This window comes from Stegostoma tigrinum, chromosome 11 (assembly GCF_030684315.1).
Source record: "Stegostoma tigrinum isolate sSteTig4 chromosome 11, sSteTig4.hap1, whole genome shotgun sequence".
NCBI classification, from domain to species: Eukaryota; Metazoa; Chordata; class Chondrichthyes; order Orectolobiformes; family Stegostomatidae; genus Stegostoma; species Stegostoma tigrinum.
In genome coordinates this window covers 67,232,059-67,245,697 of record NC_081364.1, presented here as the reverse complement: position 1 = coordinate 67,245,697, position 13,639 = coordinate 67,232,059, and the positions used below count along the sequence as shown (strand labels likewise).

At 45.2% G+C, this 13,639-nt stretch overlaps 1 protein-coding gene across 3 annotated transcripts in view; it reads right to left on the bottom strand.

The window, feature by feature from the left end:
• The window catches only part of cacna2d2a (calcium channel, voltage-dependent, alpha 2/delta subunit 2a), an 815,854-nt gene that overhangs the window by 39,804 nt on the left and 762,411 nt on the right, over nucleotides 1-13,639 (bottom strand). For all 3 annotated transcript variants that reach the window (XM_048547478.2, XM_048547479.2, XM_048547480.2), the window contains 5 exons: nucleotides 12,790-12,893; nucleotides 10,358-10,459; nucleotides 10,138-10,232; nucleotides 8,274-8,321; nucleotides 1,510-1,581 (listed from right to left, as the gene is read on the bottom strand). In XM_048547478.2, coding sequence (XP_048403435.1) covers nucleotides 1,510-1,581; nucleotides 8,274-8,321; nucleotides 10,138-10,232; nucleotides 10,358-10,459; nucleotides 12,790-12,893 — 421 coding nt within the window. The remainder of the gene's footprint in view (nucleotides 1-1,509; nucleotides 1,582-8,273; nucleotides 8,322-10,137; nucleotides 10,233-10,357; nucleotides 10,460-12,789; nucleotides 12,894-13,639) is intronic.

The following is a 13,639-nucleotide window of genomic DNA, read 5'->3' as shown; positions in this document are numbered from 1 at the left end:
CACTTCCTCACAAAGATCATTGTTCAGCAGAAGTCCTATTCATGAGGTAGTGTGAAAATACTCATGAGAAAAATCCTGCTTTGTATCATGTTGGTTCCATTTACTAATACTAATACTACACTATCCCTTTCCCTTTAATCTATGTTTTGGTTTTCCACTTTCCATTCTTTACAGATAGTTTGGGCTTTAAATATGTTTCCTATGTTTGGGTGATGAACGTAATTGTGACATAAGCTGCTAACCTGGCCTGTTCTTTTAAGGCTACTAGTCCAAACGTGCAAAGTTATAATAGCTTTGAAGGCTGTAATTGCGAATTAATACCAGGTTCATTTTCTGTCTTTATAATGATTGTCTTAAGTCTGGAACAAAATGTGACCTCTGCAGAACACTGTTTGCACTTTAGCACCAGAGCTATATAGCAAGGAAACAGTCCTTTCAGTCCAATTTGTCCATACCAACCAAATTTCCGAAACTAAAATAGTCCCACCTGCCTGCATTTGGCCGATATCCCTTTAAACCCTTCCTATTGATGTACTTATCCAAATATTGCAGCTGTATCTGCATATTCTGCTTTGCCTGGCAATTCATTCCACATACAAGCCACCTCTGTCTGAAAATACTACCCCTCACATACCTTTTAAATCTTTCTCTTATTGCCTTAAAAATATGTCCCCTCATTTTTGAACACATCCACCCTAGGAAAAAGACTTTTGCTATTCACCTTATCTACGCCCCTCATGATTTTATAAATCTCTATAAGTCACTCCTCAACTTCCTAGCTCCAGTGAAAAAATTCCAGCCTATCCAGTCCCTCCTAATAACTCAAACACTTCAGTCGCAGCAACATCCTGGCAAATTTTTTCTGGTCCCTCTCCATTTGCTGCATAGTGGATTAATCTTTATCAAGTTGTGTCACTTTAAGACAAAATCTAATTGTCAATAATATAGAATTCCTACAATGCAGTTGGAGGCTATTTGGCCCATCAAGTCTGCACTGACCCTCTGAAGAGCATCCCGTCCAGACCCAGATCCCCTCCCCATCCCCATAACCTGCATTTACCATGGCTAACCCACCTAGCCTGTGCATTTCTGAACTGTGGGAGGAAACCAGAGCACCAGACAGAAACCAATACAGACATGGGGAGGATATGCAATCTCCACATAAACAGTCACCTAAGGCTGGAATCAAACCCAGGTCCCTGGCCCTGAGAGGCAGCAGTGCTAACCACTGAACCACTGTGCTGCCAAAAATCTGTCTGTATTAGCCTTATTTCTACTGTATGAACTTAAAACTAAACACTCCAGGTGGGACTTGAACTTGCAATCCTTGGCTCAGGAGGCCAATGCCTTTATACATGAGGCCACTGGAACTCTCACCACTTTTTAAAAAAAATATACATTTTATTGTTAATTACTGTTCAGGTTTTTAACACTTCCAACACTGACTTGTCATCATTTTTGAAAGTGTTTGACAGACCTTCTGGTTCTGTATCTGAAGTGTCATGTTACCTGGCTCCAGTGTTCAGGCTGGTTGGACATGATCAGGAAACCTCCGTCATCAATTAAAACACACAAAAGATCCTACAAATCAATAATACAAGGTGGTGAAATAAATTACACAAGCATCTCTCAGACAATCAACCATTTTACTAACTACCTGTTAGGGTGAAGATCTCTGTTTAACTCAGCTTAATTTGCTATTTTTATACCCCAGTCAGTTCGCTGCTTTCCAGGGTGTGAAGACTCATAGCAATAACAGAAAACAGGGTCTTTAATATCATTACTGACACTGACCAGAAAATATTTAATAACTACTTCTAACAGTGATACGAGGCTGCAACTGAAACAGATATAGATGGAAATATGGGGGAGAAGATAAGTAAGTTTGTGGATGACAAAGATTGGCCGGGTGGTTGACAGTGATGAGGAAGGTGTTATATTATAGAAGGATATAAACGGATTAGTCTGATGGGCAGATCAATGGCAAATGGAATTTGACCTGATAAATGGTGGGACAGGTCGCTTAGGTGGCTTAGTGGTCAGCCCTGCTGCCTCCTAATGCCCGGTTTGATTCCACCCTTTGACAACTGCCTGTATGGAGTTTGCACAGTTTCCCCACGTCTGCATGGGTTTCCTCCTGGCGATCCGGTTACCTCCCATAGTCTAAGTATGTGCCAGTTATGTAGTTTGGCTATGCTAAATTGCCCGTAGTGCTTAGGCTAGATGGAGTACCTGTGGGAAATGTAGGATTACAGGGTTAGGGGAGTGCGGTAGGACTAGGACCTCTTTGGAGGATTAGTGTGAACTTTATGAACTGAATGGTCTGCTTCCACACTGTAGGGGATTCTATTAAATGTAAATTATGCACTTTAGAGGAAAGAAGACAAGGTAGCCCTCAATGAATGCAAAGACACTAGCATGTTCAGAGAACAGAGGGATCTTGGAGTGCCACAGAACCCTGAAGGCAGCAGAACAGATTAATAGGGTAGTTAAGAAAGCATATGGGATACTTGCCTTTATCAGTCGTATATTGACAATAAGAATTGGGAAGTTATGTTGGAGTTGCACTGAACTTTGATTAGATCACAGCTGGATTACTGTGTGCACTTCTGGTCACCACACTTATCAGAAGGACGGGATTGCACTGGAGGGGATGCAGACGAGATTCATCAGGATGTTGTATGGAATGGAGCATTTCAGCAGTGAAGAGAGGCTGGATAAACTAAGGTTGTTTTTGGAGTAGAGAAGGTCAAGGGGGGTTCCTGACAGAGTTGTACAACATTATAAGATATATCGACAAGATAAATAGAAAGCTGGAGGGTCAGTAAAAAGGAGGAATAATTTTAAAGTGAAAGGCAAAAGGTGTACAGGGGGTTTGAAGAAATACTTTTCATCCAGAGGGTGGAGGAGGTCTGAAATGCACTGCCAGGGAAGGTAGTTGAGACAGGAAAACTCACAATGTTTAAGTAGTGGGGACGAGCCCTGGAAATATCATAACATTCAAAGCTATGGAGCTGGCAGGAAAGAGGGACAGGTGTAGCTAGTAGGATACCGGGAACCCAACCCTCCCTCCACTGACTTCAACCGGGAACCCAACCCTCCCTCCACTGACCCCTTCACCCGCTTCCAACACAAGTCCTCCTCCTGGACACCACCCCCAGGCCTCCTACCCTCCCTCGACCTCTTCATCTCCAACTGCCGTCGAGACATTAACCGCCTCAACCTCTCCACCCCTCTCACCCACTCCAACCTCTCCCCCGCAGAACGGGCAGCCCTCCGCTCCCTCCGCTCCAACCCCAACCTCACGATCAAACCCGCAGACAAGGGTGGCGCAGTGGTAGTATGGCGCACTGACCTCTACATCGCCAAGGCCAGACGCCAACTCTCCGACACCACCTCCTACCGCCTCCTCGATCATGACCCCACACCCGAGCACCAAACCATCATCTCCAACACCATTCACGACCTCATCACCACAGGGGACCTCCCACCCACAGCCTCCAACCTCACTGTTCCCCAACCCCGCACGGCCCGTTTCTATCTCCTTCCCAAAATCCACAAACCTGCCTGCCCTGGTCGACCCATCGTCTCAGCCTGCTCCTGCCCCACCGAACTCATCTCCACCTATCTGGACTCCATTTTCTCCCCTTTGGTCCAGGAACTCCCCACCTACGTCCGTGACACCACCCACACCCTCCACCTCCTCCAGGACTTCCAATTCCCTGGCCCCCAACACCTCATATTCACCATGGACGTCTAGTCCCTGTACACCTGCATTCCGCATGGAGATGGCCTCAAGGCCCTCCGCTTCTTCCTATCCCGCAGGCCCGACCAGTCCCCCTCCACCGACACTCTCATCCGCCTAGCTGAACTCGTCCTCACACTCAACAACTTCTCTTTTGACTCCTCCCACTTCCTACAGACTAAGGGGGTGGCCATGGGCACCCGCATGGGCCCCAGCTATGCCTGCCTCTTTGTAGGTTACGTGGAACAGTCCCTCTTCCGCACCTACACAGGCCCCAAACCCCACCTCTTCCTCCGGTACATTGATGACTGTATCGGCGCCGCCTCTTGCTCCCCAGAGGAGCTCGAACAGTTCATCCACTTCACCAACACCTTCCACCCCAACCTTCAGTTCACCTGGGCAATCTCCAGCACATCCCTCACCTTCCTGGACCTCTCAGTCTCCATCTCAGGCAACCAGCTTGTAACTGATGTCCATTTCAAGCCCACCGACTCCCACAGCTACCTAGAATACACCTCCTCCCACCCACCCTCCTGCAAAAATTCCATCCCCTATTCCCAATTCCTCCGCCTCCGCCGCATCTGCTCCCACGATAAGACGTTCCACTCCCGCACATCCCAGATGTCCAAGTTCTTTAAGGACCGCAACTTTCCCCCCACAGTGATCGAGAACGCCCTTGACCGCGTCTCCCGTATTTCCCGCAACACATCCCTCACACCCCGCCCCCGCCACAACCGCCCCAAGAGGATCCCCCTCGTTCACACACACCACCCTACCAACCTCCGGATACAACGCATTATCCTCCGACACTTCCGCCATTTACAATCCGACCCCACCACCCAAGACATTTTTCCATCCCCTCCCCTGTCAGCTTTCCGGAGAGACCACTCTCTCCGTGACTCCCTTGCTCGCTCCACACTGCCCTCCAACCCCACCACACCCGGCACCTTCCCCTGCAACCGCAGGAAATGCTACACCTGTCCCCACACCTCCTCCCTCACCCCCATCCCAGGCCCCAAGATGACATTCCACATTAAGCAGAGGTTCACCTGCACATCTGCCAATGTGGTATACTGCATCCACTGTATCCGGTGCGGCTTCCTCTACATTGGGGAAACCAAGCGGAGGCTTGGGGACCGCTTTGCAGAACACCTCCGCTCAGTTCGCAACAAACAACTGCACCTCCCAGTCGCAAACCATTTCCACTCCCCCTCCCATTCTTTAGATGACATGTCCATCATGGGCCTCCTGCAGTGCCACAATGATGCCACCCGAAGGTTGCAGGAACAGCAACTCATATTCCGCCTGGGAACGCTGCAGCCATATGGTATCAATGTGGACTTCACCAGTTTCAAAATCTCCCCTTCCCCCACTGCATCCCTAAACCAGCCCAGTTCGTCCCCTCCCCCCACTGCACCACACAACCAGCCCAGCTCTTCCCCCCCACCCACTGCATCCCAAAACCAGTCCAACCTGTCTCTGCCTCCCTAACCTGTTCTTCCTCTCACCCATCCCTTCCTCCTACCCCAAGCCGCACCCCCAGCTACCTACTAACCTCATCCCACCTCCTTGACCTGTCCGTCTTCCCTGGACTGACCTATCCCCTCCCTACCTCCCCACCTACACTCTCTCCACCTATCTTCTTTACTCTCCATCTTCGGTCCGCCTCCCCCTCTCTCCCTATTTATTCCAGTTCCCTCTCCCCATCCCCCTCTCTGATGAAGGGTCTAGGCCCGAAACGTCAGCTTTTGTGCTCCTGAGATGCTGCTTGGCCTGCTGTGTTCATCCAGCCTCACATTTTATTATCTAGGATATTTTTGGCAATAGACTTGATGGGCCAAAAGGCCTCTTCAACCTGTATGATTCTAAGCCTAACTATTTTAGCTGGATAAAATCCAAGTCCCCCTCCTCGAAGATAGTGGAGAGGTTGGGACAGGTAAGGATGGGGAAGAATTGGATGTCATTGGTGATACATGTCGATGTTGATACTGTGCTTTCGGGCGACGTTGCTAAGGCCATTATGGAGATGAGAAATAAGAGGGTAGGAATACGAGATCCTTGGGGGATGCTGGACGTAACAGAGTAGGAGCAGGAAGAAAAGCCATTGCCGGTGATATTCTGGCTACACTTAGATACAGTAGAACCAGGTGAATGCAGTTCCACTCAGCTGGACGAGTGACATTGATTAGGTTAGATTAGATTCCCTACAGTGTAGAAACAGGCCCTTCGGCCCAACAAGTCCACACCGCCCCTTGAAGAATCCCACCCAGACCCATCCCCCTGTAACCCACACACCCCTGAACACTATGGGCAATTTAGCATGGCCAATCCATCTACCCTGCACATCTTTGGACTGTGGGAGGAAACCGGAGCACCCGGAGGAATCCCACGCAGACACAGGGAGAATGCGCAAACTCCACACAGACAGTCGCCTGAAGCTGGAATTGAACCGGGGTCCCTGGCGCTGTGAGGCTGCAGTGCTAACCACTGAGCCACCGTGCTGTCCCAACTTGGTACAGTCAAATGTGCGGGTCAAGAAGAATGATAAGGGAAAGCCTATCATTGTCACAATGGAATGTCATTTGCGTGTAATGGGACCCCCAGAAACAGGTGGTGTTAGTGAGGGAGGGTGCCAACCAGGGCACAGTCAAATGGAACCTATCTGGAGGAAAGGGTGTCTTTTGCATGGAGGAAATCTCATGGGAGATGAGTTAAACAGACAAACGATTTCCTCAACTAGATGTGAAGCATTGGATTGATTTCATGAAAATATTGGTTTAATCTTAATTCCCCTTCATGTTTGCAATGACTTAATGCCAGCAGAAGAGAGGAGCCCGATTCATCATTTTCGGGCCATCTGAGTGCTTCAGATGTCATGTTACACATACATAGCTTTGGTAACATCCATTTTAATGCTTCAGCAACTGACGGATTCAGGTATAAAGAAGGGCTGGATAGGCTGGGATGTTTTCCACTGGAGCATAGGCAATTGAGAGGTGACTTTATAGAGGTTTATAAAATCATGAGACATATAGATAGGCTTAACGGTAGGTGTCTTTCCCCTGGGATGGGGGCATTTCAAGACTAGAGGGATATTTTTAAGTTGGGAGGAGAGGGATTTAAAAATGACATGAGGGGCAAATTTTTTACAGAGGGGATCGTTTGTGTGTGGAATTAACTTCTTGAGAAAGTGGTTGATGTGGACACAGTTAATACATTTAAAAAACACTTTAGGATAAATACACAAATAGGAAAGGTTTATAGGGATATGGGCCAGGAGCAGGCAGGTAGGACTAGTTTAGTTTATGTATTATGTCCGGCATGGATTGGTTGGACCGGAGGGTCTGTTTCCGCACTGTATGACCAATGCCTTGGGAAAGATGGGCATGGTTTGGGGGGAATAACTAAGTTCAAAAACTTTGGACACAAAGAGATGAGGCAGTAATTTCCAAAGATGGAAGGAGTCAAGTGGAGAGGGATGATGGTCCCAAATGTGAAGAAGATGGGCTAGCAACTGAGGAGCAAGAAATGTGAACGTCAGTTAATGTGGGAACCACAAAAGGAAAGTGGGTGATCAGCATTTTTGTGGTAATAAGATTGAGGGAACATCAATAGTTCTCATGGAAAACATGAGCTCAGCTCTAGTGTGAGGAGAAAGGAGAGAACCAGAGAAAAGTAGAAGTTCAGGAATAGTATATGATAAATTGGAGAGGGCCCAAGGATAGATCCTTAGGGGGCACCAGAGGTAATGGCATGAGAACAGGAAGAAGAAAAAACATTGTAAGTAGTTCTTTGGCTACATTTGTTTTTTTGTGTGAATGAATCAATGTAGATTTTGCCGACTAGGACAACATTTATTCTGCATCCCTAAAAACACAGAGGGCAGTCAAGAGACAATTCACTTGCTGTGGATCTGGAGTCACATGTAGATCAGACCAGATTAGGATTGTAAATGTCTAATCTTCCCTAAAATGACATTAGCAAACTTGCGGGATTTTGTGACAATCAGTTGTGGCTTTATGGTCACCAATAGGCTAGTTTTCTTTTTAAAATTTTATTAAATTTAAATGTCACGATCTATCATGGTGGGATCCGAACCCAAGACGCCAGAACATTAGCTGGTGTTCTGGATTACGCCTCCATTTACGTTACTACTGTGGAACCAGGTGTGAACAATCCCACCCAGTTGGAAAAAGGAGAGGCACTGGAATATCTATTGTGGTTAGACTGGTAAAATCTATACACAAGAAATCCCAAGCTTGCTTTATACGATCCTCAAATAATATCTCCACACACAGTCTCTGAAAGTCATTGTAAGAGTTAGCAACTGAGTTTTCCCTCCCTGTTGTGGGCACTGAGGCCAACTGAAACCACCTGTGGCACAGTCAGCTAATTGTGAATAGAGTAGAGACGTGAATCTCAGATGCTGTGTTCTTAAATATGATGTGTACTCCGATACTCCCTTGCACTGTGCTAACTGTATTCCCAGCTTCAATGACTGTACCAATACTTTACTGCTCATACCCACCTCACTGTTCACATCACAGTCCATCTCGCAGTTGGACGATGGCATACACTAAGCAAAACAAATACAAGAGAGAGTCAGTGTATTCCTCTGACTGTATTTACATGGCACGTGCCTGTGGTCTCTAACACAGTACGTTCCAATGCACCTGGAAATTAACAGCTTTACCTTCCACATTCACAAATCCTGGCTGATGAATCTGACCCAAATAATGCTGACACGACAAACAATGTATAGAGCGAAAAGAAATATCAGTTAATTGGTTGCAGGGACACAAGGCTTTCATAGAATCCAATAACTGTGCAAGAGTCAGTATAATGATTTGTATTGACACATACACTGTCCAGTAACAGGGCAGAGGTCAGTGTAAGCACCTCACATTTTATCATCAAAACTCATCGACCAATAAATTCAAAACACAAATGCACACAGATATATCCCCCAACGGTGTTTGGATCATTATGATTGTAGGTACAGGCTGTGCCTCTTTAATCTGGCAGTCTTAATGGTGGGCTTTTGCTGGACCGAACAAATGATTTATCAAACCACGAAAGGTCATGTGTCATGGTCTACTCTATGCTCAGTCGATGCCAGCGTACACTCTGGGGGCGTGACCGGTTACAAAGGCAAGAAGCCTCAAGAGGTTCTCCTCCACATCCTCTCTATCACTGACATTGCCTATCAGTTTACATCAGCATGGAATTATGTTTATTCTTCTTGAAATTGGAACTGGAAATACATTTACGCAACATTCTCTATGTTATCTGAATTTTGAACATTGATCTTATTTACAGATTCTGAAAATCAGTCAGACTTACTGCAGGTTCTTCTGTAAAGGGTACTGGGCCACAGAGGGGACCAGATCAGAAAGTGCTGGATTTGTGAGGTGTAACCTGTAGTCCAAAAATTGGATTCATAATCTGGAGGCGTAAGTAAAATTTCATTATGGCTACCGGGGAGTTTAATTTTAATTTATTAAACAAATCCCCAATGAAAAACTGGTATCAGTAATTGTGATCAGGAATTATGATTTAAAAAAATATAATAGGATGTGGACTAACATTTATTGCCCATTCCTAATTGCCCTGGGTGGAGGTCCAACTAATGGGAGGAGGGGACTTCAAAGATATCCCCATCCTCAACAATGGGGGTGCTCAACACGTTAGTGCTCAAGTCAAGGCTGAAACAGTGCCCAGTTCCCTGCAAGAACTAAAATCACATACATACTTACATTCTAACACACATTCACCCCCGTGACACACACACACAAACACATTCATCTCCAAAGTAATGTATGCAGCTAGATATTCATATATGCACATTTAGAGGTGAACAATGAATGCCCATCTTGCCAGCCCATATCCCATGAATAATTACAAAAAGTGCAGCTACTTTCAACACAGACACATACATGCACCTCAATAGCACATAGACATCTACCCGAAAAATTAGATGCACAGGGAAATTCATGCATGAAGCACAGGCACAATGTAGTTGACACCTCATTTTCTTCTGAAGTGGCCAAAAATGCCACATAGTTGTATGAAACCAATAAGGCAGGGTATGCGCAGAAGAACCATTGCTTCCACACGTGCAAACACACATGGTTTGACAGCAGAACAGGCTGCCAGCTGAAGGAAAAAATTATATCTCAACACAGAGACTAATAAATACAACATGCACAGAATATAATGTATTGTGATTGACATACAATGGCTAGCAAGTCAATCAGTTATATCAAACTGATGTCAAAAACACACACACCTTATTCTATATCATATCTGATGTCTCTGAACTACCGGTGACATGCTGCTCTGGCTAGGTTAGTCGGTCCCACATAAATATTTACTGAGCCTCGTGTTATTACCTTGCGTGGCTCCATCTGGTCTCTGTTAGTCTGGTTGCTGGCTAGAATTTTAAATTTTGACACCCAGGCTTCATAGTCCAGCTTCACTCCAACCACTGAAAAACCATACCAAGTAGAGGGATAATGAATTAGGCACTCGGTGCTACCAAATCGGAAATGCTGGAGAGAACATAACTGGATTGTAAGTGGATGAGTTGGTGTATGGAAGAGATTGTCCTACCTGCAGGTTTCAGGGATTTTCCGTAGATGCGAAGGTCCACAGCAGCACTCACTAGAATCCTGATACTGTTGTTCATTAGGTCCATGTCAATCATACTATTTGCTGAGGATTAATGAGAATACAAAGTTAGAACTTGTTCATGTTGTAATTTAATGTGATAGCATCAGCTCAGAAAGCAGGAACATACTTTGCAAATGTACTAGCAGAGAATTAAGATGCCTTAGGGCCTGAAATACTGCCATTTTAAAGAATGAAATAACATACACATTTAAAGGCGATTTGATGACAACTCATGACATAGACAGACACACATCCACATGCCTCTACATCACATGAAAACACCCATCTGCATCATATACAGAAACACGTCCATATCAACCATAAAGAAGCCAAAGTCCAGCTGCACAAGACGGCAGCAGAAAGAGAATAAGAACAGTAATGGTAGAAGTTTCAGTTGTGAGGGCAACAGATAGGCATTTTTGTGGCTTGAGAAATATCTCCTGGATGATGTGCTGTCTCCCTGGGGCCACTGTCAAGGATATCGTTGAATGATTGTGGGCATACTGAAGGCAGAGGGCAAACAGTCAGAGATTGTGGTTCATATTGGGCCAAATACAGAGACAGAAAGGGGATGAGGTCATTAACAAGGATTGAGGGAGCTAGGGAGCAGATTAAAAATAAAGATCTCAAAGGTTTTAATCTCTGGATTATTTCTGAATATGGTGGATGTACAGAAGATGTTTCTACTAGGAGAGACTAGAACCTGAGGGAACAGTGTCAGAGCAAAAGATCGACCTTTTAGAACGGAGAAGAACAGGAATTTATTGAGCTGGAGAGTGGCTAATCTGTGGAATTCAATGCTTCAGAGGGCTGCGGAGGCTAAGTCATTGAGTGCATTTAAGAAAGAGATGATAGGTTCTTGATTGGTAAGGTGATCAGGAGTTAATGGGAGAAGGTAAGAAAATGGGGTTGAGAAACATATTGGCCATTATGGAATGACAAAGCAGACTCAATGGGCCAAATGGCCTTATTCTGCTCCTCTGATTTATGGTATTTTAGAGAAGATAAGGGAATCAGTGGATATGGCATATTTTGATTTTCAAAATCTTTGAAAGAAGATCTAATTTGCTGATGGTACAAGAACTATGGGCTACAGAATTAAGACCAAGAGATGTCTGGTGATATTGGTAAGACCCTTTTCACGCAGTAATTTATAATTACTTGTTACCCACAGGGGTGATGCAAACAGAAACAATCAATAGTTTTAAAGGAAAATTGGATGGATACAGGAAGTAAACATGCACAGCTAATACAGTATGGAGCTGGAGGAACACCAGGTCAGACAGCATCAGATGAACAGGGGAGTTGATGTTTCTGGCCTAGTCCCTTCATCAGGACTGGTTGCATAGGCAGGTGCTGAGAAAGGAGATATGGCTGTAGTACCGGGTTTGTTTCAGTATGTGGCTGAAGAGCTTCAGTGTGGAGAGGATCACCAGTGGGTTGCAGTGGGAGAGAGATCGACTGAGGTCTTTCCGGAGGGACGAGGATAACTTCTTCAATGTGGGCATCCCTAGAAGTGGGGTTTTAAGTCACTCGAGATTTCAAGAACTGCAGATGCTGGAGTCAGAGTCAATACAGTGTGGAGCTGGAGGAACACAGCAGGTCAGGCGGCATCAGAAGAGCAGGAGAATTGATGTTTCAGGCCTAGACCTTCATTCAGGTCCCAATGAAGGGTTTAACCTGAAATATCAACTCTCCGGCTCCTCTGATGCCGCCTGACCTGCTATGTTCCTCAAACCTGCAGAGCTACAAGAACTAGGTTTCATTATGGGAAACAGGTATGGAAACGATGGGCCAAGTGGCTGTTTCTAGGGTTAAGATTAGGACCAGGACCAAGATCCAGTATTAAGTGTTTGCAGTCAGTCCATGTTGGATCATCAATGAAAATTTATACCTTGTTGGACCCTCTTTTGAGGTGATCAATCAGGGCCTACTGGTACCTCATGATGTCACACCAAAAACCTGTCTAAACTTCCATTTATGCATTAACAGCGAGACAATATTGAAGCCTCTGAACATGTCTTGCTGAGACTCTAAGGAGACAGCAACTCATTTGACAGATTGAAAGCCCAAGGGACCATCTTTTGACCTGATTTTACCAGGACTGACACAGACCATCTATCTGTATTTTATGTGAGCCCTCTGTGACTATTAACATGTCAGACTAAGGTATTGAGGGGCCTTTAATTACCCTGAGACTTAGTCGTATCTCCAATTGGATGGCATACTACATGGAACATAATTGACAAGAATGTGCATCTCAGTGTGTTGAACCCTCCAGTTGTTTGAGTAGCTTCAAGGATAGCATTTGCATGTAACTAACATGAGATGTGCTTTGCTTAGAACACAGTCCAATTACACAGGATACATACGTTCCCTATACGGTACGTGGAAAAGGAAACCGCTGTTATCCAGACTTCTCCTGTAATAGCTTGCACTGAAGGGCTCGGGGTCTTCATTCCACTCTTCTGCTGCCCTGTAAATATATATTGATTACTAAGCAGTCAACATCTAAACATGGCAATATCCTTACCATCTCCACACTCTTGAAACATGTTTCACGGGCAATTTGTGGATATTAAATCATTCACCAACTGGAAATCTGTGATTTGGAAATCTCTGTTCATAGTCCTTGAATAGCTGATCAAAGGCTAACTCTAAAAATTTCAATGGTAACAAAGCCTTGAATCTTCAAGCAGAATTCAAATAAAGTTGCTCATGTAGAACACTGATTTCTAATATTTGGAATAGGTGTTACAGTTGACCGCCCAGCATTGGAAATGGCAACAGCAAACCCAGTCCTGTTTACTTAGCAAAGTTCTCTTTATTAACATCTCAATATAGACAATTCTCAAAGAACAAAGAAAATTACAGCACAGGAACAGGCCCTTCGACCCTCCAAGCCTGCGCCGATCAAGATCCTCTGTCTAAACCTGTCACCTATTTTGTAAGGGTCTGTATCCCTTTGCTCCCTGTCCATCCATGTACCTGGCCAGATACATCTTAAAAGACACTATCGTGTCTGTGTCTACCACCTTCGCTGGCAACGCGTTCCAGGCACCCACCACCCTCTGCATAAAGAACTTTACACGCATATCACCAATAAACTTTTCTCCACTCACTTTGAACTCAGTAATTGAGTCCCTGACTCTGGGAAAAAGCTTTTTGCTGTCCACATTGTCTATACCCCTCATGATTTTGTGGACCTCAATCAGGTCCCCC